We start from the raw sequence: 27,861 nt of genomic DNA, 5'->3' as shown, positions 1-27,861 counted from the left end.
ACACATACACACAAACACATACACACACATACACCTACACACACATACACACACAACCACTCATACACACAACTACCCACACACTTATGCCTGCACACAGACACAAACACACATGCCTACACACACAGACACATACCCCCTACACACAAATACACATACCCCCCACACACAAACACACACGCCTACATACACACTCGTGATTGCCAAAAACATAATTTGAATTCAAGATGTCAAAATTCAAATTATTATTATTATTATTTTTTTTTGCATTGGAAAACGAGCCTTTTAATTATTTGCATTGAATAACGGGGCTCAACATGTAGCCCCGTTGCACATGTCTCCACATATTTTTATTTTTCTAAACGTTGTTTATATATTTTTAATTTTCATAAGAAAATTTTTTTCTTCAGCAGATCATATTTTAACCTACACCAGTACATAAAATTCTACAACATTTGATTGTTTTTTTTTTTTTTGGAAAGCATCAAATAGAGTTTTTACTTGCAATTTGAGGATTTGTTAATTTATTAACCATAAGTTGATCGACCCTAAAAACTGCCTAAAAAATGTGTGAAACAACAGAATTGGTAATTTTTAATGAACTCTGGATGCATATTTTTTGATGTTATTTAAAAAAATAATAAATGTTCAATTAATTTAAAATTTGGTCGTTTTATGCGATACTGTATTTCTCCTTTACAAATTATGAGTTAAATTGGGGTTTTTTTCACAAGTTTCTCTTCTTTTAGCAATAAATACTCTACACTTTGTCAGCTGATTTGTCTTTGATCAGCGATATTTTCCTTTAAATATGGAGGTTCAAAGCATTCATACCAAAAACAGCAGGGAAAAATAGCATTCAATGAGGTGTGACTGGTTACACAACTTTATTGCTGACAAGATAGTTTCTAAAATTAAAATCAGAAAATTTTGAAAAAGCATTTTATTACCCTCTGCCAACAAGTAGTTTTTTTTTCTGTTTTTTAACCTGCAGCAGGAAGAACGCTATTCGTCAACTACCATGGCTGGAAAACTTATTTTAACCGCCATTAAAACTAATTGGTTGCTCATGGTAAAATTAGCATTGTGTTCGGTCCTCCAACCTAGTTTTATGGAACCAGTACAATATCATGTTAATGAAATTGCACTCCGAAATGATTCTTTCAACGATGATTTTAAGGCGATATCTTATGCATTGCTAGTGGTACCAACACGGCTTTGCCCATAGTAGAAAATGAAAAGGTCATTTGGTTCGCTTGTATATTTACAAATAATGAATGATGAGCTTCTCGCTAATATCGGTATGTTAATTGCTGGCCCACGTTATAATAATTTATAATAATCCATGTTATGATAATTTACTCGTCCACGTTATGATAATTTATTCGGTAAAATGTTCTTAAAATTAGATTAGAAAAAGAACATAATCGAATTTTAGACTTTCAACTTTATTATTAGTAAAGAAGATCAAGTACAGACGCAGATTAATAAACAATTAACAAGCTGAAGAAGCATTCGTGCTCAAACATCAGTAAAATTCCCCACTTACCTAAAAGATGATTGCTGCTGCAGCAGGGGCTTCCGCAAGGAGTGGAAGGAGACCTTTTCGAATCCGTAGCCATCCCGTTCTATCCGGGCGGGGAATCCGATTCGTTTCCGGTTGTAGAGGTTCCATATCAGGGTCCTCTCCTGACTCGGGTCGTCCCACGTGTACAAAACTGACTGATAAGGATTCAGCAGGGTCACCTGGCTTTGAGATCTGGGATTGATAGATAAAATGGTGGTTAAAATTTAATGGAGGCTATGAGTTACCGAAATTCATATTTATTGTTCGTTTTTGGAATTGATTAAAATCAACACACAAAGTAAGAGTTAAGAAAAAATAAATATTGATAAAAGTTTCAATACACTTAAATATTTCTCAACTGGTAAAAATTTCGTATAAACCTCTTCCTAAACCTTGTATGTGGTTCCTTCAAACAACCTGTTCCGATACTTAGGAGTGTCAGAAAAGGACCAAGGACCATGGCTCCTCCCTGACTTTGAGAAATTCGTGTATTTCCATATTTATAGGAGTGGCTTTTGTTATTTTTCGATTTTAAATGCATTGAGTATGTACAATTTGACTCCCCCCCTTCCTCTGAAAAATTTGAAGCGTCGGGCCGTGGTTAAATATTGAAAATAAAGTAAGAAACTGAATTTTTACATTCACTTTATGAATTAAGAAAGTATAAAATAAATTAGATGCAAATGCTATTGAATTTCAAAAACACAATAACTAATAAAAAATCCTATTTTTCTTCTTAATTTCAAGAGTTTGACCAGCCCGAGTCAATTCTTTTCCAAGAACTAAAATATATATATGTTTCCTAAATAAGTATTGAAAGTTATTCTGACAATTCATAAGATGTAACGAGGTGTGATAATAGGAGAAAATAAGAGCAGCAAATTTTGTGCTTCGTGAACCAATCCAAAGTTGATTATAAAATTAATTTATTTACTTTTGATGTATTTTGAGGAAAAGATCTTCACAGTAGTTGTCCACCCTGACAGGGGCGTCACCTGGCGTGTAGTTCTGGAAGGCGATGGTGCTGGGGCAGTCCTCTCCACATCGTACTTCCACTTTCAAGGCACTCTAGCAAAAAACAGGATCACATGCAATCAAAAACAGCTAAAGAAAAAGGGACCGAACTAACGTTTTCCATTTAAATTGCATGGAGTATCTCCATACTCTGCGAAAATATACAAATACAAATACAAAAGTGACGACCAGCAACAGGCTCTGGGCCCAGCTAGACTGGTCCTAGTCAATTTACAATCCCCAGTGAAGATCAATGGCCCTCTTAAAACTGTCTACTCCTTTGCTCATTACCACCTCTTCCGGTAAGCTGTTCCAAGGTTCCACTACCCTGCTAAAATAATAATTTTTCCTAATATCCATGTTAGCCTGTGATTTAAATAGCTTAAAACAATGACCCCTTGTCCTGTTTTCAGTGCTAAATTTAGCCCCGTAACATATTTCGTTTTAATAAATTTAAACATTGAATCATGTTCCCTCGGTCTCTTCTTTGCTCAAGACTGTACATTTTTAGCCTTCTAAGCCTGGAATCATAATCTAAGTGGGAAACCTCCTGGAATTAAAACAATTCATACACTATTACAAAATCTTTTACATAGTAAACTTGAACACGAAGTAGAAATACCTGTAGATGATTAACTTAGTAATAATAATTGGACGAGTTAGGTCAGTATGAGTTACGTTGCCATCTTCAACTTTTGCTCGGTACATTTATATAATGGCCCCGTGGACGTTCTAAGGAACCCTTGTTCTCCTTATCCATCAAATGCACCTAGCATTAATCAAGTTTCGTTATAGTTTTTAAAATTACTGTCCTAAATCCAGAGAGAGCTCTCAACATTTGCGCAAACGCATACGTTTTTCCTTTTTCAGCAGTAACAATCTCTCAATTTCCTCCTTGTCGTTGAGGATATGTTACATTTCGAAATTGAGACAGCTTCGTAAGGATATTTAAAATGGAATATTGCTGAATAATTAGATTTTGTGAATTAAAATAACGTAACAGTTATAAATAGGGGAATACTAGTGTCAGAAAATTCTTTCTAGTAGTTGTAAAATCTACATATTTGTTGGCAGTTATTAAGTTGATATAGTTGGCAATTTAAACTGTAAAAGAAACATTTTGAACATTTCAAGCTTTTATTGCTCTTGCCTCTATAAAAATAGTGAGATACATATACACATCATTAAATGTTTTGTTAATGATGTGTATATGTATCTCACTATTTTTAAATGTTTTGTTAATGGTCGAAGAAAAAATTGTTGCTGTCTTTAAGAATATTTTCTTATTTTCTTTTCAAAGTTAAAATAAAATATTTTAGCTAATAAATGCGTTAAGCATGCTTCCTTGACAATAATTTCAAACTTGGCATCCACTTTTGAGACTAATATCAGAATTACTAACATTAAACGCCATCTATACCAACTAAAATATCGTACACTCCTTAATATAAGGGGAAAACATTAATTCTGTCAACAAAGCTAAAAATACATGAAATACACCGCCAGCTCAGTCATTTCCTCAGTCATTTCCGAGGACTGCAGTAAACTGCAGTCCTCGGCTGGAAATGACTGAGCTGGCGGTGTATTTCATGTATTTCTGCTTTAGCCCTGGCGGTAATTTACTGAATAAAGCTAAAAATGTTCAACTCACCCCATGTTCCATTCTGAGGACCGTGGAATGAGAGAAATCGATTGGGAAATGTTGAGACACTGCCTTGCTATCCCTTAGCTTGACAAACATCTTCAGCGAGTCCGTGTCGGGCCAGAAAGGAAGGCACTGTGGAAGGAATATAAGAAAAACGTCCATTTTGTTGAAGTTAATGCTCAAACATTGTTTTCAGAGCAGCACAAATAAAGTAATGCTTAACAATACTTGGAATGTACGGATTTGTCACTGTTCACCACGTACCTTATCTGGTGCAATGTCAAACCACAAATCTGTAGCTTCATTCTTCTCCATGAAACGCAAATGATTCTAAAAATATATTAAGGTAGAATTAAATGAAAAATCATTATAATGATTTTATTGATCCATTACTGCAACAAATGTCGATAAATTACTACCCACATTTACAAAATTACTTCAATTTCAATAACATCTGCAACCTTAAAATCAGATTAATCGCCCCCTTTCTTCATTTCAATTTTTTTAATGAATTATCTTGTTTAATTTTGTAGCTCAACTTACATTATGAGAGAATAGGGTAAGGTCACCAGTAACAGACAAGGATCCTGTAACAGACAGTCGTAAGTTTGGATTTAAATAATAAGCCTTTCAGGCGGTAAAACTGATGTTGCTGTGGCCCATGAATACGGTGAAGTGTAGTATTATCAAGGTGAATTTTATGAGCCAGTTGGTATTCACAAGGCGGTGGAGGTAGTTTTTGAACAGCTACCACGAGGTCTGCCGGTGTTTCGTGTTCATTTGAATTTAATGAGTCATTAGTTCTAAAAATAAAGAACTTTTGCATATTTCGAAGAGAAAAATGGAATTTTGTCAATTACTCATCCTTTCTTTATCCTGTCTGTTACTCATCCTTTTAGCCTGTCTGTTACTGGGTATCATCAGATTTTTCGGTGTCTGTTACTGGGAGTCCGACCTTTTTGTGAAATTGTGCAAACAAAAATAGAATTAGGGGAAGGTCGTTTAGTATCGGACAGCGGGTAGTATCGGACAAGGCTGCTTCTTAATTCTGCCGTCAGGGGCAGCACGTACTGGGTCAACATAGTGTGCCGTATTGGGGAAGAACGCCACAGACGCCATATTGGTTCAAATCAACCGTTCGTTCTGGTGTGCAAAGCTAGTTGTTTGTTTGTTGAGAGAATTGCAGTGCACGAACTTAACTTCTGGGGCATATATTTACACATAGAGTAAGTTATTTTGTTTTATTGTTAGACCTTTAGACTGATAGTATATTAATCTAAGTATTATGGGCTATAAAAGGGTCTAGTTTAAGTAATAACCTAGTGGTGGTTAAACAACTGTAGCTTTACAGTCGGGTTGTATCGGACAAACCAATTTCAGGTTGTATCGGACAAAGTTACTGGCACCAAAATAAAGTACTGACGGTATTTTTCTCTGTCCAACAGGTTGAAATGGAAAAATCACGACATAAATGGGATGAAACAAATATGAAAGAATCCATTGAAAAAGTTGGACTTAATAAAATGACAATTAGCCAACCATAGGCTATATTTTTCAACTTTTATAAAAAAATTATTACTTATTTTCATTTTTAGACATGTATACTATTCTTAAGTAACCAACTACTTTGTTGGTTTCATTTTTTTGCACATTAAAATGTTATTTCTGAACTATTTGTTTTTATTTCAACATTTTAATGTTTTGTCCGATACAACCCTCCAAAATTTAAAATTGCCCAAAAATAGAGTTTGACAAAAATTTGTTTAAAAAATAAGAATCCATGTTTTTTTAACCAAAGTTTACAATCTATGTTAGGTAACTTAGTACAGCATAATTTAATGTAAAAACTAGTTCTTTACAAATAAAACAAAAAGTGTTATGATTGAAATGGCTTAGGTGTCCGATACTACCCGACCTTCCCCTAAACAATTCAAAGGATCCATAAGCAGCGAAACGTTGGATGATATGTTGTTGCATGAAAGTCTAAATGCATTAAAAGACTCAGCAAACCGAGTTAACCGGAGAGTGATTTCTGAAGCATGTCTGTGACTGATTTGATGCCGTTACTCTAAAATGATTTTTTTTTTTTTTTTGGATTTACTACGGCAAAAAATGTGATTTTGTAAGAATTTACTTATACTTTTTACTTTCGGTCTTACTTTTGGTAAGAATTTACTTAAAGTAGTCCATAAGTACTACTTTAAGTAAATTCTTACTCCCATTTATAAAAAAGTACTTCAATTTCAATAACATCAGCAACTATAAAATCAGATTAATCCCACCTTCTTCTCAGTTGTATTTTCCTCCGTTTCAATGTTTTAAAAATGTATTAAATAGTTAAACTTTGTAGCTCAACTTACATTATGGAAGAAAATTTTTTAGAACTCTTAGGAAATAATTTCTTGATTTTTTACATTACCACCTTCTAAAAGAAATACACTCTCCGTCCAAAAATGAGCGAAATATTTCATAGAAAATTGTAGCATTAACGAAAGTGGCATAATTTTAATATTTGTATCTATTTTTACTTTCTTCTATATCTAATATATAGAAGAAAGTATTGGATTCGTGCAAATTTTCGAATTTCGAATTTTGACGGATTCGAACGTTTTGAGGTGTGCTGAGTCCATTTCGACCATTTTTGGAAAATGTCTGTCTGTCTGTGTGTGTGTGTGTGTGTATGTATGTGTGTCACGTCTGTGTGTGACCAGTTTTTTGTGGCCGCTCTACAACAAAAACTACCGCATGAAATCGAACGAAATTTAGTACACATATGTGCCCCTATGTGAACTTGTGCCCATTACTTTTTGGCGCGAATTCCTCCAAGGGGGGTGGAGCAATGGGACGTTTTTCGAGTTACGCATGCTTGCTATTCCTCAGGAAGTAACTGGCGGAATCAAACAAAATTTGGTCCATATGTCGGTATTAACAGGAACAGGTGCTGATTCAATTTTGGTGTCAATAACTCAAACGGGGGTTGAGCTATAGAACGTTTTTTGTCGTCAATTGTGACTGCTGTATCTCAAGAAATAATGAACGGAATGAAAGAAAAATTTATCGGCAAGTAGCCCTTAGTGGGTATAAGAACTGATTTTATTTTTGTGTCAACAGCTAAAAAGGGGGGTAGCGCAATCACCCGTTCTTTTTTTCCATTTTGAGTGCCCTATCTCAAGAAGTAATGCTACGTTCTGGTTGAAATTTGGAATGTGAATCCATATGTAAACAGGCTTTGGTTCTATTTTGACGCCGATCGCTCCAAGAGGTGTTGATTTTTACTTTCTTCTATATCTAATATATAGAAGAAAGTATTGGATTCGTGCAAATTTTCGAATTTCGAATTTTGACGGATTCGAACGTTTTGAGGTGTGCTGAGTTCATTTCGACTATTTTTGGAAAATGTCTGTCTGTCTGTGTGTGTGTGTATGTGTGTGTGTATGTATGTATGTGTGTGTGTATGTATGTGTGTGTGTCACGTCTGTGTGTGACCAGTTTTTTGTGGCCGCTCTACAGCAAAAACTACCGCATGAAATCGAACGAAATTTGGTACACATATGTGCCCCTATGTGAACTTGTGCCCATTAGTTTTTGGCGCGAATTCCTCCAAGGGGGGTGGAGCAATGGGACGTTTTTTGAGTTACGCGTGCTTGCTATTCCTCAGGAAGTAACTGGCGGAATCAAACAAAATTTGGTCCATATGTTGCCATTAACAGGAGCAGGTGCTGATTCAATTTTGGTGTCAATAACTCAAAGGGGGGTGGAGCTATAGAACGTTTTTTGTCGTCAATTGTGACTGCTGTATCTCAAGAAATAACGAACGGAATCAAACAAAAATTTTTTGACAAGTAGCCCTTAGTGGGTATAAGAGCTGATTTTATTTTGGTGTCAACAGCTAAAAAGGGGGTAGCGCAATCGCCCGTTCTTTTTTTCCATTGTGAGTGCCCTATCTCAAGAAGTAATGCTACGTTCTGGTTGAAATTTGGAATATATGTGAATCCATACGTAAACAGGCTTTGGTTCAATTTTGACTCCAATCGCTCCAAGTGGTGTTGATTTTTTTTTTTTTTTTTTTTTTTTTGCGAATGAAAATAGTTTTATTAATGCAACAATAAGAAAGATAAATCGTAATAGATTGTCGTCTGCGTATTTCTCGTGATTTTAATTGTATGGAAATGATAGGAAATATTATCTCAATGATTTAAAATTTTTAACTGTTGCCATCTTATGTTTGTTAACAAATAAAATATTTGTAATTAATTCAAGCAAGGCTTTTAAAATAACTTTCAATTTTCGCTCTTTGCTTTGCTTTTGCAATAATTCAGACATTGGGATAGTCGTCAAGTTTTTGCATGTGTCATTTTGTTTTTGTTGGGAATATTGCTTCCTCGTCAAGCATGGGGAGGGATCAGAAAAAGGAAAAATATAGAAGAAAGTTTCGTGATGGCCACAACATACTAGTTTACTTTCTTCTATATCTAATATATAGAAGAAAGTATTGGATTCGTGCAAATTTTCGAATTTCGAATTTTGACGGATTCGAACGTTTTGAGGTGTGCTGAGTTCATTTCGACTATTTTTGGAAAATGTCTGTCTGTCTGTGTGTGTGTATGTGTGTGTGTATGTGTGTGTGTCACGTCTGTGTGTGACCAGTTTTTTGTGGCCGCTCTACAGCAAAAACTACCGCATGAAATCGAACGAAATTTGGTACACATATGTGCCCGTATGTGAACTTGTGCCCATTAGTTTTTGGCGCGAATTCCTCCAAGGGGGGTGGAGCAATGGGACGTTTTTTGAGTTACGCGTGCTTGCTATTCCTCAGGAAGTAACTGGCGGAATCAAACAAAATTTGGTCCATATGTTGCCATTAACAGGAGCAGGTGCCGATTCAATTTTGGTGTCAATAACTCAAAGGGGGGTTGAGCTATAGAACGTTTTTTGTCGTCAATTGTGACTGCTGTATCTCAAGAAATAACGAACGGAATCAAACAAAAAATTTTTGACAAGTAGCCCTTAGTGGGTATAAGAGCTGATTTTATTTTGGTGTCAACAGCTAAAAAGGGGGGGGTAGCGCAATCGCCCGTTCTTTTTTTCCATTGTGAGTGCCCTATCTCAAGAAGTAATGCTACGTTCTGGTTGAAATTTGGAATATATGTGAATCCATACGTAAACAGGCTTTGGTTCAATTTAACTCCAATCGCTCCAAGAGGTGTTGATTTTTTTCTTTTTGCGAATAAAAATAGTTTTATTAATGCAACAATAAGAAAGATAAATCGTAACAGATTGTCGTCTGCGTATTTCTCGTGATTTTTACTTTCTTCTATATCTAATATATAGAAGAAAGTATTGGATTCGTGCAAATTTTCGAATTTCGAATTTTGACGGATTCGAACGTTTTGAGGTGTGCTGAGTCCATTTCGACTATTTTTGGAAAATGTCTGTCTGTCTGTGTGTGTGTATGTATGTATGTGTGTGTGTATGTATGTATGTGTGTGTGTATGTATGTATGTGTGTGTGTGTGTCACGTCTGTGTGTGACCGGTTTTTTGTGGCCGCGCTACAGCAAAAACTACCGCATGAAATCAAACGAAATTTGGTACACATATGTGCCCCTATGTGAACTTGTGCCCATTGGTTTTTGGCGCGAATTCCTCCAAGGGGGGTGGAGCAATGGGACGTTTTTTGAGTTACGCGTGCTTGCTATTCCTCAGGAAGTAACTGGCAGAATCAAACAAAATTTGGTCCATATGTTGCCATTAACAGGAACAGGTGCTGATTCAATTTTGGTGTCAATAACTCAAACGGGGGTTGAGCTATAGAACGTTTTTTTGTCGTCAATTGTGACTGCTGTATCTCAAGAAATAATGAACGGAATGAAAGAAAAATTTATCGGCAAGTAGCCCTTAGTGAGTATAAGAGCTGATTTTATTTCGGTGTCAAAAGCTGAAAACGGGGGTGGCGCAATCGAATGTTCTTTTTTTTCATTGTGAGTGCCATATCTCAAGAAGTAATGCTACGTTCTGGATGAAATTTGGAATAAATGTGAATCTATTTGTAAATAGGCGTTGTTTCAATTTTGGCGCCAATCGCTCCATGGGGGGCTGATTTTTTTTTTGTGTAAATAAAAATAGCTTTATAAATGCAACAATAAGAAAGATAAATTGTAATACTGTCGTCTGCTTATTTCACGTGATTTTAATTTTTGGGAAATAATCGGAAATGTTATCGCAATGATTTAAAATTAATAACTGTTGCCATTTTATGTTTGTTAACAAATAAAACATCTAATTAATTCAAGCAACGCTTTTAAAATAACTTTCAAGTCGTTCTTTGCTTTGCTTTTGTGGGAATTCAGGAATTCGAACGGCCGTCAGTTTTTTTTTTTTTTTTTTTTTGCTGGGAATATTGCATTCTCTTCAAGCATAGGGATTGATCAGAATTCACAAGAAAGATATAGAAGAAAGTTTCGTGATGGCCACAACATACTAGTAATTGTATGGAAATGATCGGAAATATTATCTCAATGATTTAAAATTTTTAACTGTTGCCACTAATGTTTGTTAATAAATAAAATATTTGTAATTAATTCAAGTAAGGCTTTTAAAGTAACTTTCAATTTTCGCTCTTTGTTTTGTTTTTACAATAATTCAGACATTGGGATGGTCGTCAAGTTTTTGCATGTGTAATTTTGTTTCTGTTAGGAATATTGCTTCCTCGTCAAGCATGGGGAGGGATCAGAAAAAGGAAAAATATAGAAGAAAGTTTCGTGATGGCCACAACATACTAGTTTATTTTGACATTTGTGAATAGGTAATAGTTAGGCAACTACTAAACATGTAACGTTATAGATGCCCATAGGATTAGAGATGGGGCAACTTGCAAATACTTCAAATTTTTTGGACGGGAGAGGTATATTTAGCACATTTAGAACATGGATAGTTTTATGTACAGTATATAATCTATTTTCGCATAATAAACGTATGACTTTGAATCGATATTTAAACAGAAAATATTTCGTGTCAGAGATTTTTATAGACTAAAACAAAAACCATTCCAAAACAATTTTTTTCAGCGCAAAACACATATCAGTTCATTGACACGTTCTATAAATTAACATCCAAATTATTTAGTAATTTTTGTATGATGCTAATGACAAATGTTTGGTTAGTTTGTATGTGTTTCAAACTTCATTTTGTCAAAAGTTGTTGTATTATCTCTCATATTCAAAGAAGTTAGAGATAGTATCAAGTACATTTGGCTTTATGATTAGTTTTTCTTAAAAAGACAGGCCAACTTATCTGACATTTTGGTTCCAAGATAGCTTTGGCTCCAACCTTGTTTCTACTATTTATAAATACGTTACAATATTCGCTGGTTGCTATGTCGTAAAGCAATTGATGATAAGTTGAGTAAAATGTCATTTAAGGGGAATCTAGAAAGATAACTTAGTTCACAAATTCAACAAAAATGTATCGGGAAATTTTTAGTTCAATATACCTCATTTTCACACCGTATTTGTTTTTAGTTTGTATTCCTTAAATCTTCTTCATTCACAGAATAAAATAATCAAACAACAATCAGGCAACACATCTAATTCTTGGGCACTAGTTTTCTGAAACGAGGTTTTTGTAGAAGCACCATTTTGGCCCCCGACAATTATGGAACCAAAATGTCGGATGAGTCCGCTCCCCTTATATAGTGGCCCTAGTTTTTCCGAGTCATTTACGAAACAAGACACGAAATACTTCAAGAAAACAAACAAAGATGAAACATACCTCCGTATTATTGATGACCAAGAAGAAAGGTTTAATGACGACCACTTTTGTCAGCAGCATTTTCGAGACTTCAACGTTGACAAAGAACTGAAATTGATATTGAGGTGTCAGTTAATATAACTTGAAAAAACCCCGACAAATCTTTGGTTTTTTCTTATGAAAAAACAATTACTCACATGATATTTTTTATTTCTTTCCTTGTCAGCACAAACGACGACTCCACAATTGCCCACGGTGTCCAGGGAGAAAGATCTTGACCATTGAGAACTGTACACTCGGAGTTTTGCCTAGAAGCAATGAAAATGAAAAAGTAAATAAAAAGATTTCATTTGATGATGACGTAGGGCTGTAAACAAATTTTTTGGCACTTAGAAAATACAAAATATGGAAAATAAAGACCTGTATCCGTAATTTTGACGTATCTGGAACGGATCTTTTACGTTCTTTAATTTCAACGCATATTCGAATTCTAAATATAAGTAGATTTAAAAAAAAATTTTTTATTCCATCTAAATTAGGCTTATTTTATTGATGTAATTATAAGCTATCATTTCTGAAATTGGAAAGTCAGTTTTCCACCCCAGACGCAACAAGAAAGGGGTAATAATTTTGACGAGTGTATCTGTGTATTTGTTTGGGGCATCGTAGCTGCTGAACAGATGAACCGATTTTGATAGCTGTTTTTTTTTTTTTTTTTTTGTTCAAAAGGCGACTTGATCAAAGTGTTCTTAGCTGGGTATCGTCATTGTAGAACTTCAATTACCGGAGATATTTATTGAAAACCAAATTAGCATTTTTCGCAATTTTGGCAGTGAAAATTTACTTGTACGTTAAAAATATTGGCACCAATCAAAAGAGTGAATTTTTCTGCGTTTAATTTTTGTTTGGAACTATCAAGTTATAAACAGTAGGCGTTATAATCTTTTAAAATTAATTCTAAACACAATTTTTCGCCTTTAGACATGCGATTGGTATCGATTTTGTTGATTTAGGATAAGGAGAAAAAGCTCAATGATTTAAAATTTTTATCTAATGCCAGTTTCTATTTGCTAATAATGTGTGGCATAAAATGTGAGAATTTTCATAAAATGAGCACGACTCTCTTGATCAAGGCTTTTTTTAATTTTGAATTTAATATTAGTTAGCTCGTTTTTCGTGCTTCATTTTGATTTCTCTCGGTATTGTTCGAGAAAATGAGGCTAAATTTTCTGTGTACCATTTGTAAGAATGTGTAACTTCGTCGGCAGAGGGCGAGTTGGGAGGAATGAGTCAGCGCTGCATTTATGCCGAAATAAACTGCGAAAATTATTTCCGGCCAGTCCTGAGGCAGCTTTAGACTCTTGCTTCTACATCTAACCTAGCAAATCAGAAATAATTTCTCACCATTTGTTTAAGCATAAATGCTGCACTGCCGCTGTCCCGTTCTTACCAACTCTCCCCATATCTTAGTGGAAACTTCTTTTAAGAATAAATAATATTCTTGATTATGTTTTCGAAGTAGATGAATTTTTTAAAGAAGTGTCTTTATCCTGACGGGAATACCTCAAGTGACAAATTTTACACTTTGACCAGAATGGAATTGAAGTCGGTATTCGTATTTGCATATTTAAATACAGTTAGACCTCGATATATGGTCACCCGCTTAGAAGGTTACCCCGCATATAAGGTCACTTTTCTAAAGTCCCGGCTCGCTGAATAGGATCGCTGTATATTTGGGTATATGGTCAAGTCATAATACATTAATTGTTTATAAGGTCACTTTTGTCTGACTTCTTTAAATGATTTCATTGCCCAATGGATTTACTTCCAAGAATTTTCCGCGATATACAATCCTTAAAAAGTGAAAAGTCATTTTTCCTATTAACGTAGTAAATTAACAGTAGAAAGTGAGTGTTACGACAGTGATACTAAAATATGAAGTAGTAACGTGGGCATGCAGTATGTACATATCGCAATTTTTTCACCAGTCATTAGAAGCCGAAGAAAATTTTCAGAAGATACTTAGAAACCATTGTGCTTAAACTAAAGAAAAAACGCGTCAGTCCTGTATTAATGTAATTTTAAGTAAGGTAACTTGCACATCAGTTCTTTGCTCGGGCATATTTGCATGCGGTTTTATTCTAAATAGAAGTTTTAAAAAGCATTTCAAAATTTCTTATTAATTCCAAAAAATTTCAATTGGATCAAATCGATTCAACTATTATAATTTAATTAACTGATGTTTTTGGACGTATTAAATTTTGAAAAGAATTAATGTATACATCCTTGTAAATACATCCATATTTATCAAAATATATATATATGAATCGGTTATAAGGTCACCCCGCTTATAAGGTCAGTTTTGTGAAGTCCCGTGGAGAGACCTTATATCGAGATCCAACTGTACTAATGATCCGTATCCGTATCTGTGAATCAACATTTTTAGCGATCCGTCACATTACTAGTGTCAACCTTCTTGGTGACCATCCCGAATATACTCGGGCTTTTCTACGTATTTTAGCATTTTTTAATTGCATACAATATACGAGACAGCCTGCGTATCACATCCTGAGACTGCAGTTTCGTTCTTATTCGAACTCCTCAGTCAGGAATAGTGAATACTGTGCTGGAGACAGTTTTCAAAAAATTCATGCTCGCTAGAAATGAGTAGATGAAACATCATACGTCATAAAAAGCGGTAAACTGTTAAAGATTAGTAAATTATTTGCAATATTTTCGTGTTTAACTAGCACCCATTTTCATGAAGATTAAGCTTTTCTCTCACAAAAACCGATTATTGTAATATTTTTTCCTATAAAAAATTTAGAGTATTCCATTAGAGTACTGCATTCGTATTATAAACAGTAGAACGTTCATCTAACCAATTTTATCCCCTTTGTAATTTACTCACCTTCTTTTTGCGGTGCTTTTTGAAACGGAAAAGTAAAGGGTCTGCACTCGAAGCTGCTTCGTATACGGCATCGGACATTGAACCCTAGAAACAAAAGTTATATTTTCATTGACTACCTTTTACGTATTTGAAAAAGCAATCGAATTAAATCATCAAATTTACTACTTGTCAATTACATTTCAGAAGGCGATCAGAAAAACTACTTTGAAATAACTTTTTACTTTTACAGTTTTTACTAATGGGATATTTGAAATAAGGGAAGAGATTTAGTAAACATAAAAGAGTAATTGATACAGGCTATGTCACAATTTCCTCCGAGGCTTTGAAGGCTCATGGAAACAATCCATATTTACTAATACAGCAAAACGCTGCCTTTACTGGGAAAAAAAGGGGTTGCAAGTTTTGTTTCACAAATATTCGATATTTGAACCATTCGTGTTGTGACAGATCTCAAGTCGAAAGGCTAATTCTTGTTTCACCAGCCCGCCAAAACATGTCACGATTAATGGTCGTTCATTTTCCAACAAGATAGGGCATCCCCCATCCCTCCATTATCTGACAGAAGTTTGCCATTTCAGCAATAAAGAGCTTTCCGGTTGTTGGATTATATGAGGCTCTGACGACGACAATCAACTTCTTCCGTGGCCTCCGCACTTCATGTGATTTTGCATTAGGCTACATCAAAGATCGTGTGTTCATGTTCCTGTGCCACGTGGTTTACAGAATTTATGCAAAAGGATCACAATTGCATTTTTTACCATTGATCGCGACGTATCTGTTTCATCCAGTTGCGGACTTATCATATCGCATAAGTCGCAATTGCGAGGGGCCTCTATGATCTTAGGGACCCCGAAGGAGTTACAAAAATGCACATGATAAATGTTTTACATGGTTCCGTGATGGAAAAAGAGAGTCCCAAAAACGCATCGCGACCGGTTTCTAAATCTGCAAATCTGTCACTCGCAGGAGCATCGCGAAAGGCTCACATATAGAACGTTTGAAGCCAAAAGTATTTTTTCTCCAGTAAAGTCAACTTTGAAATACATGAAATTCACCGCCAGCTCAGTCATTTCCAGCCGAGGACTGCAGTTTCGATCTTATTAGCACTCATCAGCCCGGCATAGGAAAGTGACTGAGCTGTCCTGCTGATGCACAGTCACTTTCCTATGCCGGGCTGATGAGTGCTAATAAGCACGAAACTGCAGTCCTCGGCTGGAAATGACTGAGCTGGCGGTGAATTTCATGTATTTCTGCTTTAGCCCTTGCTAATCGGTGGTAATTTACTGAATAAAGTCAACGTTGTTGCTGTATTATTGATAAATTTAATAGATCTTCCAAACCCCGGTAGGAATTGTGACATACCCTGTATAAAGTGTAACCATCTTGTAAAAAACCCTCCACCAAAAATATTTTTAAAACTTAGCTTTAAAAATGCGATACTTATTCGGACTGATACTCAAAATGGTGGTCAACATATCGCTCGTTTGGAAAAAGAGTGCCACAGTACGAAATTTTCAATTTCCTTTTCCTTTTTTTGTTTTCGCTTAAAGACCTTCAAAGGACGTTATCTTCTTTGGAAAATGATGACAGATTTTTTGTTCTAATAATAACCACTGTAGCGCACAGTAAACTTACTTTTCTTAATGCAAATTGCCTGAAGAGTTCAACTTCAAACGCTTCCCCTGTATAATTTTGTTTCTTCGTATTGTGGCACTCCGAATGAGCGATATATATTTACTTCTTAAACAAAAACACTTTTTTCACAACAGGTTGCATTGACTGTCAGTCTCACCCTGAATTGCAGGGGCAACCCAGTCTTGTTGACGATCCAGTAAGGAGCGAAGAGGTGCAGGTCCAAACTTCTGTCTCTCGTCACGTGCACGTGCAGGGCCAAGTGGCGATTTCCACCTCCAGTGTCCGTCTCTGGGCTCATGGGGACTGGATGGAGCTCTTCCGTGTCACCGCTCACAGACAGTTTGCCGTGCCACTGAAGACCAACGTACTGACCAACCTAGAATGAGTCAAGGTACCGTGTGAATGCACTGAGAGTTTAGAAAAGTATCACTCTAAAAACAACAATTTCAAAAATTACGAAAAAGTACTCACATTTTAACATATCGCGAGTCAGTATGGCTCCGACTACGTAGTATTCAAATTTGAAACATTCGAATAGTCATCAAATACTCAAATCAACATGTGTGCTCAGTTTTGAAAATTTAAAAATTTCAAAACTGAGTATTATGTACTCATTTTTGAGTATGAAATAATTCAGCACACTATTTGAAAACATGGGTACTCATATTTGAAACAAAAGGTTTCAAGAAAATTTGAACGCATGAATGTACTTATTTTTGATAACTTCATTTTTCAGTGTAGTTCAGGGTAGGTACGTTTAGAGTCCTTAAATTATTCTAAAACTGGAAACTGCGCAACATTCATTCGGTGAATTTTCATGACCTAACGGTAATGGGATCTGTCCGGAATCCGAACGTTCAGGGCTTAAATCCAGAATTTGCAGTCACTGCTTTGAGAAAATGATAGATTTGACAGGATCGAACTTGCACCAGAGAAACTAGTAAATTCAACACGATCAAACTTGCACCATTGAAAACGATCTGATAAGGCGAACTTGTTAACGTAATCGGTTGCTTAATATTTTCTCAGTAATTGTCTGACAGGAGCATTCATAAGTATCTCCTATTCAACTCGTAAACACGAGGTAATCCGCTTAGACGGCATCCAAGTAAGCAGCTTTGTACCCATATAAAGATAACCTGCCTCAGTTTAGCCCGTAGAGGTTTTTCGAGACATTAAGCACATGCTAATTTTGATCCCATAAAATTTTGCGCAGGAGAACTATTTTTGTTAAGATTTAAATGATCACGAAAGGAAAACTACGGTAAAAATGAAAATTCTTCCATTTGAAATCTCTAGACATATCACCTAGCTACCTCTTTACATGGGCATTGCTATCCCCCCATTGAGACATTTGCCATACCGTGGCATCAACTTTTAATAGCCCTCGTCAAAGAAGGCAGTCGCTGGATCTTGTAGTTTATTTTCTGTGCTTGTATGAACCAAAACATTGTCATTCGAGTCAGACGTTCACTTGAGCAAAAATATGGTAATCGGAAGGAGCCAAGTCTGAACTGTGATGGTCAGACTGCATGCATCATTTGCATCTATTTGCTCTTTTTTGACGGATTTCTTTCTATACAGATTACTTTATTTAATCACAAAGTTCCCTTAATTCGTTAACGAAGAATTTGCAAGAGGTATTATTTTTTCATTGAATGGCAGTTTTTCTGTTACTTTGCTATTATAAGAATTTAGTTTGTTACTAAGAACGTTGTACAGTGACAAATTTTTAAACGACTAGAAAACTGCAAATTATTATTACGATAAAATGACTTTAAATTTTAAGCAGTTTGTATACGTTCCGTCCTGACAGGTTTGGTAAAACCTTTATAATTTCCGCAATAAGCAATCATTAAAATAAAATGAAAAGTATACACGTCAAAAATTAAAACGTATTTTTCTGCCTTAAAACCACTATGTAATTGAAGTTTTATTAGCTCGTTATTAAAAAAAGCTCAGTTAAACTTCAGTTATACATCACAAAGAAACCTTCTTTATCTCAAAGGATTAATATTATGGGAAAATTTTAATCATGAGCTGTTTACAGACACACATAGAATACCTCTAATTGGATGTCCTGTTGCTGATGGGGATCGAAATCGTAGAGGATGGCACTTTCACCTTCTTGAAGTTTCATCGTTTTTTCTTTGTTCTGGTCAAAAAAAAAAAAAAAAAAAAAACAGTAACTTCATGTTAAGCAAAATAAAACTTGGAACTCGTAAATCACGTATTCAATTTTTGACATTTAAAATAACGCACTTTTCGACAAAAGTTAGGAAATCGAAGCAGTCATTTGGGTCGGCTGTAAAATCGTGAAACTACGAAATTAGTTTATGTAAGCATAACGAATTTTTGAAAATACTTCACACATTAGAAGTAGTGAGAAGCAAAAGGATGTATTTATTGTATAAATAGACACTTTAAAGTTTATTACAAAATGTGTTTGAAGTTCAGATACCAGATAGGTTTCCATTGAATTTGTTTTCTAGATCAGGTACAGCAACACCCACCAGAGATTACCAGTAAATCAGAAGAGAGGTTCTCCTATTATTTTTACTGGTTACCTCCAAAATTTTGATTTTGATCCTCACATCCCTTTGCTTCTCACTGCATCAATTGATAAAGCAGTTTTAATCACGAGAGATTAATTCATTTTCTACAGATTTTGCAATTAACCCAGATTATCGGTTTTTAAACCACGATAGTTGCGGCAAGGCTAATCTAGCAATGTATCCAATAACGTCATCAGGTTTTCTGCAGCCGTCCCAATTATAACAAAACAGCTTTGCTCTTACTGCAGTTTTAGAGAGTTTTTTCAATACTGTGAGCAACAATCCGTTAGAGAGAGAGGATGTATTTTACCTTAAAATGGATGTCCAACGTTAACGGAAGGGAGTTGTGGAAAACGAGAGGAGGATCAAGATGAAGACAAAAATTCGGAACTAGCTTCGTCCCAACCGATGGCATCTTCAGGTCACGATTCTCTTCGCAAACCACCTGTTGAAAAGAAGATATATTTCAGCACGGAAAATTGCGAATAAATACGAAAGCATAAAAATAATAAATAAATAAATAAATAAATAAATAAAAAAAACGTGGCAAACCAAAAATGGTGTTAGTAAAAAAAGCACATAACGAATACGTGAAGATATTACTGATGCCAGATGGCACTGCGTATTCATCATTGTACATATAATGCGATTATACTGGTTTGTTTAAATAAAGCATCAATGACATTCAATGTTTCTTTTAATCAATCTGAGGTTCCCATTCGTTGAGACTCAGGGCTACAAAAAGAATCACTTTGAGATCCAAACGAATTGTGCCAGTTACATGCTCAATCCATTTGCTCAGGTGGGACATCTTACGCTAATATCCGCATTTTATTACCAAATTTAAAACTTTGGCTTTTAATTGTGATATATTGGAATATAAGGAACCATTTTGTATCAATGTGCAGTGTCGACATACAAAAAAAAAGAAAAGAAAAATGTCCTTGAGAAATAGCGACTTGCACGTGTGTAGAATACGACTGCACGGGCATGGTTACCGTCATGGTCTCAAGTAGAAAGGTTGAGGCAATTCAAAATCATTCAAAAAACACACATGAGCTCTTCCATTTCCGCTTGAAACAGGCAATCTACCAGCGTTATAGCCTTGAAATGAAGTGAAGGGAAAAACGAAAAAGTCGAAAGAAAAAGCAAACTATATCCCCGCTAATTAAAGTCACATAATTTTGCAACCTAGCCAATCACGTAGCCCAAGAAATTACGAATCTATCCATACCTGGTTCGATGGTCAATTCCCAGTCGTTCACAAGGATTAGCGGCGACATAAATAGATAGATGGGTACTTAGATTCATACACTTGCTTTTTACCCGACTGCGCGTGCGCGATGCAAAGGAGGGTAATGTGTTTATCAGTCTATGTATGTGTGTATGTCTGTTCCTATGTGGCGTTCTACAAGCTAAACGCCTTGGCCAATTTCGGTAATTCTTACGTCAATCGATTTGTCTTAACCTTGGGAATGTCACTAAACACATGACAGTAATCAAAAGTACCATTTCAAAAACCAGTTTCCATTTTGTCAGTTTGGGATCGGCGCACGCTGGGTGTCGCAAATTTTGTCTAACGCTACCTGCGTGCGACAAATGCAGGTAGTTTTCACTGCCAGAATTTTTTGTTTACTAAGTCTACTAATTGGGGTCTCAGTGGCCGAGTGGTCTAAGCGATTGCTTCTCCCAGTTGAGGCGGTGGGTCAAGACACCTTCGCTCCGGATGTACTTTCCCCTCTTTCTGATGTAAATTCGTTCATGTGTTCTTTATATGTAATTTCTACTGTAATAAAAAAATATATTATGCGTAACGAAGGGAAGACACTCACATTGTAGTCCTCACCAAAATAAACCCGTGCAATAAGCACCAAAAGAAAGAAAGTCTACTAATTCGATTTTCATCGCCAACATATGTTGCACTTGTTTTTGGCTGGATTCAAAGGACTGAGTTTCGCGACGTGTACTTTCTTGAGAGGAATTTTCAGTTTTGCAGAAAGATTTGACTGACGGGGGGGGGGGGGGACGCTTCCGATTTCGCGTCATCATGAGTTATACACGGATAAACCTCACGATACAAACTCTCTCAATGAAATGACAAGGTTGCGAAATGTACCGTCTTATAATCATAATAACTAAATCAATGAAAATTAACTAAAAAGTAAAATAAAAAGTTATTAAATAAAAACAAAAAACCTGACTGCGTAAAACCAAAAAAACTAAAAAGAAATATGTATAAGCCCAGTAGTTTTGAATGTAATAAGTACTACTGAATAACTACACCGTTGAAATAGTTTTATAATCGTACACAGATAAGACAAATCATAAATTCAAAAGCAGAATAGAAGGATCAACAGTCGGGGCCCATTCAAATTTTACGGGGTTCCTTGAGTCAGAAAAAAATGGGCCCCGGCTGTTGATTCTTCTATTCTGCTTTTCAATTTATGATTTGTCTTATCTGTGTACGATTATAAAACTATTTCAACGGTGTAGTTATTCAGTAGTACTTATTACATTCAAAACTACTGGGCTTATACATATTTCTTTTTAGTTTTTTTGGTTTCTATGCAGTCGGGGTTTTTTGTTTTTATTTAATATTTTTTTATAACTAAGTAAGATAGAGCTTAAACTTAAAGACGGATTGACTTGAAACAAACTTGGTTGAAAAAAAATTGATGAAGAATATATAGACAATATTTGTTGATTTAGCTATTTTAAAGGTATTTTTGAAGAATTCAAAAATGCTAACATAAACGTCTACCGTAGAATGTCAAACCTTTTTATCTGAGAAATCAACATCAATTTTTTTAAGTACCAAAAAATAGGAAAAAAGTTTGAAATACAATCTCCCGTAGACTTAACATTGGCTAAGCCAGAAATAACTTTACCAAAGGCCAACCAAACCAACTGAACCAAAATGAAATAAATTCAAAGCACAGACATTTTTTCTGTGAAATAATGATTGTTGAAACGATTTGTTTTAACTTTCATACTGAAGCTTTAAATTATTTATTTATTTTTTGCAGAGTAAATGAAAGGCAATTCGATGTGCTTAATTTTTTCACTGAAATAAAATTTTGCAAACGATTTATTTCTGACAAAAATATTTATTCAAGAAGGCTTTTACTAATTTATTTATAGTTTTATTTATTTTCTAAGTTGTATTTTTTATTTCCATACTTATTCTAGTTTTTGGCAACAAGAGAAAAATAAAATTCTAAGATTTTATTTTTATCACAAAGAAAGAGCTGCAAACGATTTTTTTTTCCATAAAATGTATTGTTTGTGCATTTTGATGAATTTCACCAGGATATTTTTTCTTTTAAGTAAGAGGTATATTTTGCTTCATTAAAGTTTTTTATTTGACGTTATTTGCAATCTTAAATAACTAAGAGAGTATTGATCAGATGCAAAGAAATCTATATTTGTGTACTCGAAAGTAGACTCGTTTAGTTCTGAACGGAACTTCTTGCTTCACAGCTAAATTACACCTTTTTTTGCTTCCAATTTCATTCTTTTTTATCACTTTCATAACATTGAGCCATGATAATCAATGCAAATCAGCTATTACAGATTCGATTATTTTTAACGACTTTTTATTTTAGCATTTTAAATTGAAAACTTCCTGTTTAGTAGTCAATAAAACGTCTTATTAGTGCACCAACATGATCCTAAACAAGCAACCGCATCGAAAAACAAATAACAGCTCGAAACCACAAAGATGTTTTTTTGGCCAAGCTTATCATATCAAGGAGTAACATTGCAAAAGTACGAAGGTAACTTCCAATCTGTATTTTTTACTCATGCTTCTTTTTAATGATCTTAAATAACACTTCTTCTCTTACCTTCATGCAGAACAAACTATCCGATTCCTTTTCTGCGTAGCATTCGAGAAACTTGCTGCTTTTCTGAGACGCTGTCATGTCTTTCCACCAGATACCTTCACTGCTAAGACCATACCTGAAAAAAAAAATGGATTTAAAACCAACACAGCTCCATTTTGACAATAGTCAAATGTTTTAAGAATTGATGTTAGTGGTTAAATACGGATGTAAAAAAATACAAAACAGAAATAAAAGAAAACATCAAAATTTCGAATTTAATGTATCATTAAAATGATTGAGAATAATGTCTTGAACTCCCGCAAAGCAGCAATTCTTTTGAAGTTTTGTTTTTTTAATGAGTTTTCAAGATCGCGTTTGTCAATTTTCTCTTATTTACATAATATATTACATTGTAATAAAGGACGTGTTTTTTTTAAGCCTTTTTGGGGCTGTTTCGGAATTTAAAGTATTACCATAGGAGGCTAAAATAGTAATCGATACTAAAAGGTAACTTTTGAGACGCGAGGTGCTTCGAAAAGTCATTATTTTCACTCAGTTGGTTCGAAAAACAAATATAGCAATCAAGACCATGTGTAAATAATACAATACAAAAGTTTCAACGAATAACCGAAAAAAATAATAAAATACAATAAAAAATAATAAAATACGATTAAAAATAATAAAAAAAAATTAAAAATAATATTGTAAGCATATACCAACATCCCGATTACGAAGTCCAATTACTGCAGTACCACTAACATTGGAGATCTTCAGCCTGGAATAGCGAAAACCGATTTTTACTGAGATCGCAGATAAAAATATTGACAATGACTTAATTTGGAGCATTTTGAGAATCTTATCTAACATCGCCAAACTGGCCAATGGATCAGTTAAAATGTGCTGTCTACTAGGTTGTCCAATGTCCATCTGACTTAGTCAACAAAAAAGAACTTTTTGTCTACATTCTGGACTCAAATAGTCAATCACTATGACCTAATCATGTATGGAAGAAACACCACTCAACTCTTTCTGGTCGGATTCCAGTGGCATGGGTCGAATGAACAGCTTGCAATGGTAAGCAACAATCAGTGGTAAGTCATAAGAGCCATCTGCCGCCAGGGTAGTCAGCCGAACGAACTTATCTTGAAAGGGGTTCTTCGAATAGTCCTCCGGTACGGCGCCCGCCATTTCTAGAGCGACTTTCTCACAGAGCACTTGGATCGGCCGTCCCAAGTGATTCTGAATCTGAAATTAAAATAAAATTATGAAGATATAGTGCACAGTATCGTACAAATTTACAGTTAGCGGTATGGGTACTATTATATCGTGTAATATATAGCTGGACTGAAAACCAATAGCTGCTTTGAAAAATAACTTATAAATGACTAGGAGCAGCATTGTGTCATTTAATTTTAGTGTGGTTCGGTGAGTGATTGTGCTGGCAACATTATAATATACTGCCGTGCTAAGCACAAAAGTTGTATCAGCACTTTTTTTTAAATCAAAATTGAGTTACGATCACCAATTGATTCTTTGTCACATATTTTACCTAAATACATTATTTTATGGCCATTTGTGAACGCGAAATATTTTTTAAATATTCCGAAAAGTTGCATCTGAATCAAATACATGGTGGCGCAAAACTTTAAATGGCAATTTCTAATTTTGAACTCAGATGCAGATATGACTTTTGCGCTTAGCACGGCAGTATAGTTGTAAGGACTGTCGATTGTGAAGTGGACAACGACTAGCAGCTGACATGAAAATGACCAATTGCGGCAGCGAGAAGCAAAGTGGCAAAATTAAATATTTGGAGATAGTAGTAGGGGAACCTCTCCTCTGTCTTGGGGCAAGAGATAGTACTAGTAGCCCTGGTAAGTGCTGCTGTTCACAATCATGATTTAGAAAGAAATTTCAATGAAAGCCTCCCTAGGATGTTATCTTTAAACGCGTTTCACTCAAAACTGGAAAATGTCCACTTACATCCTTTTGCTTCTTACCGCCTCAATTGACGTTTTTCAGAAAGTGATTAAATGCTGTGCAGGTAGTGTACCATGAAGAATAACAGCTTTCATTTCGGCAAAAAGACAGCACATAAATATTGATTCATTTTACATCATAGACTAATAATAAGAGTAGACCGAGCTTTCCCAGATTTGCTGATGAAAAAATTGGTTCATGGATACATCATGTGACTGGTGGAAGGCTTGGCGAAAACTTTGGCAGCATGGTTGCTAGATAGCAACATTATCTATAGTTTGGCACTCGACATGTATTTTAAGTAATGTGTTTTCATTATAATTTTTTTCCAGGTGCAGAGATTGAACTGTTTTTCTTTTAGTTATGCATTATTTTGACATTAGCAATTAGTTTTTGATCAGTTTTCAGTAACTTTTATTTCATTTGGAACTGCTACGTCAGCGTTGGCGTGAACGTAATGGCGTAAACGTTTTGCGTTAACGTAAAAATGTACTAATCGGAATCTTAAATTGAAATTGTAGGTAAAAATCTTACCGTTTGCCGATTCTATTTGGGCGCTTGCATCTTTAATTGCTTAGAGAGTTATTAAAATTGACTAAAAAAATGCACAATACTATCTAAACGAAAAACTCACTATATTAACAAAATATTTACAACTTAGAATAACAAATTTACAAATCGGACTCCATAAATATTCTGCGTTCCATCAATTCTATTTATTTTATTTCTCACGGCCGTTGATCGTCTGCTACGATCAACTCCCGCTGTTGCTAGGATATCCACTAGTCACATGGTTTGGTTCATGAGCAGCAAAGGGTTGCCATAGCCCGGTCTATTATTATTAGTTTATGTTTTACATACTTATTTTTTGTAAATGATCGATCTTTTAATTTTTTTTAACAAAATAAAATGTTTAAAAGTCGATTTAATATGTTTCATTTCATAGTTCATCACCATATGAATAATATTGAAAGGATTCCTTAGTAGCTATGCAGTCATATTAATATATTTAGCTACATACGTTTTATCTCCAGTAAATGCCTAATGATATTGCTATAACCCTGTATCTATATATATAAAAATGGACTTTGGTAAATTTGTTCCCTAAGATCTCAGAAACTACCCGGCAGATTTCGCTGAAACTTTCACCGTTTGTTCTTTTTGGTACTGGGGAGGTTTGTAGACCAGTTCGATAAAAATCCGATTGATAGTTCCTTTTTTATTCTAATTTGTCCAAATTTTCGCATAAATGCCCCAATATGACGGTTAAAAAATACGTGCACATATTAAAATTATGTGTCCATCGAAAGCGCTTATTTTTCTGCTGAGGATGGCATCTGTTAGAAAGTTCTAAGTTGGATGAAAAACGAGTTATGGGCTTTTTTTGTTCCATGTTCGAAGGCTTTCCTCAACTCAATTCATTATTTAGTGTATCATCTCAACTCCCAGTTCATAGTTAGAACTGTTGAATGTTTTTGTGTTTCGTCTGACTATTTGAGGCTTTTCTCAAGTCAAATCTTAAAGTAATGTTTTTTCCCCCAAGATTGGCTAATAATAACTATAGATTTGGTTGATTATTTTCCATTTAAACGGAACTTTAGTGTAATTATTGTGGTTTTTTTAATTATTTGTGCTGATTGGATTTTCTAATCATTATCCAATCTAACGGCAGAAACCTCGCCAAAATTTTTGCAGGTTGATTTCAGTAGCGGATGCATTTAGCAGTTTTTTCAACTGTCACGGTTTTTGAAGTCAAAGACTATGTAATAATGTTTGTCGGCTTTCACCATGTAAACAAAATATCGTCAATCAAAAAATCTTTAAAAACTTTTTTTACTTTAAAATAATCCAGCAACTAAATTAGGCAAATCTAAACAGCACAAAAACTTCCATTAATGTGACTTTGTGCACAAATTCAAACCATCGTCAAGTTTTACTACTTATTTTGGAAACATTACGGATGAAATTGTTTAGCGCCATTTTATGGTGACCAAAAGTATCTTAGCATATCGACAATATCTCTTTAACAAAAATTAGTAACATACCGTTTTTCAAATTAAGGAGGGGGAGCATTATCCAAGGTGTCCCAAAACGATTCCCGCCAATTCGGTAATATTTTAAATCGCACCAAGAACCCACAATAATTGAAATTTTCCAAAATAACTAAAGCAAGTTTAAGGGAATCACGGGCGCGCGGCTACATTTTTTTTAAACAGTTCGTTCTTCAATACAGTGGCGCAGCGACACAATTTTTCTGGGAGGGGTTTTCAAAATCGAAAATTGTTGCTTTCTTTCCCATTCATTTACAATGCGTAATTATTCAATATCAAAGAGTTTCTATAGATTAGTAATTATTCATTCAAAGTACTTGCTCAAAAACAATTAATAATTCGTATTGATATCACCATGAAGCGAAGAAAGTGAGGAAAAGCACAGAATATTAATCATTAGTTTTATTTTAATCTTATATTCATTGTTTGTGTTTTTTTGAGTTTTCTGTGTGTTTTTTTTTCTTTTTTTTTTTTTTTTCTTTTTTTTTTCGCAAGATCATTTAAAACCTCCTCTTCAGAAACATTCATGTCTTTATGAATGTCAAATGCTAGCTAATAACGGTTTCGATCTTTTGATGAGAATTGGTAAAGAGCCTCAGAAAATCTAGTACGGTAGCTCTCTCTCTCTCTATCTCTCTCTGTAGGCTTCCTCTCTCTAGATTTCCCTAAAAAGGATTTGTTCAGTGATGGACATGCTGAGGGACCATGAGCTTAATTGACACGATTTTAGCTATCTTATACCAGTGGGGACATAGGGTGCTCATCATGAAATATAACTTCTATATTTAAGAATTGAAAAGTAATTTCTGACTGCTTCCCAATCATTAAAAGCAGTAAGATATTTTGTTGAAACTTATTCCGTTTGGAAAAGCTCAAATACTCTGCTCTTTTCCCTTGACTTTAACGGAGGAAATGAATGTCCTTGTGTTCTG

General features: G+C 34.8%; 1 protein-coding gene across 1 annotated transcript in view; it reads right to left on the bottom strand.

The window, feature by feature from the left end:
• Positions 1-27,861, bottom strand: part of LOC129226240 (intermembrane lipid transfer protein VPS13A-like) — a 216,501-nt gene that overhangs the window by 42,357 nt on the left and 146,283 nt on the right. Inside the window, 12 exon segments of the mRNA XM_054860840.1 lie at positions 1,550-1,759; positions 2,502-2,635; positions 4,233-4,358; positions 4,491-4,556; positions 11,995-12,081; positions 12,171-12,281; positions 14,885-14,968; positions 16,677-16,895; positions 18,585-18,674; positions 19,385-19,519; positions 22,920-23,034; positions 23,923-24,143. Of these exon segments, the coding sequence (XP_054716815.1) occupies positions 1,550-1,759; positions 2,502-2,635; positions 4,233-4,358; positions 4,491-4,556; positions 11,995-12,081; positions 12,171-12,281; positions 14,885-14,968; positions 16,677-16,895; positions 18,585-18,674; positions 19,385-19,519; positions 22,920-23,034; positions 23,923-24,143 (1,598 nt within the window).

The sequence above is a fragment of the Uloborus diversus genome, chromosome 7 (genome assembly GCF_026930045.1).
Source record: "Uloborus diversus isolate 005 chromosome 7, Udiv.v.3.1, whole genome shotgun sequence".
Taxonomy (NCBI): Eukaryota; Metazoa; Arthropoda; class Arachnida; order Araneae; family Uloboridae; genus Uloborus; species Uloborus diversus.
This window is presented reverse-complemented; position numbering and strand designations above follow the sequence as displayed.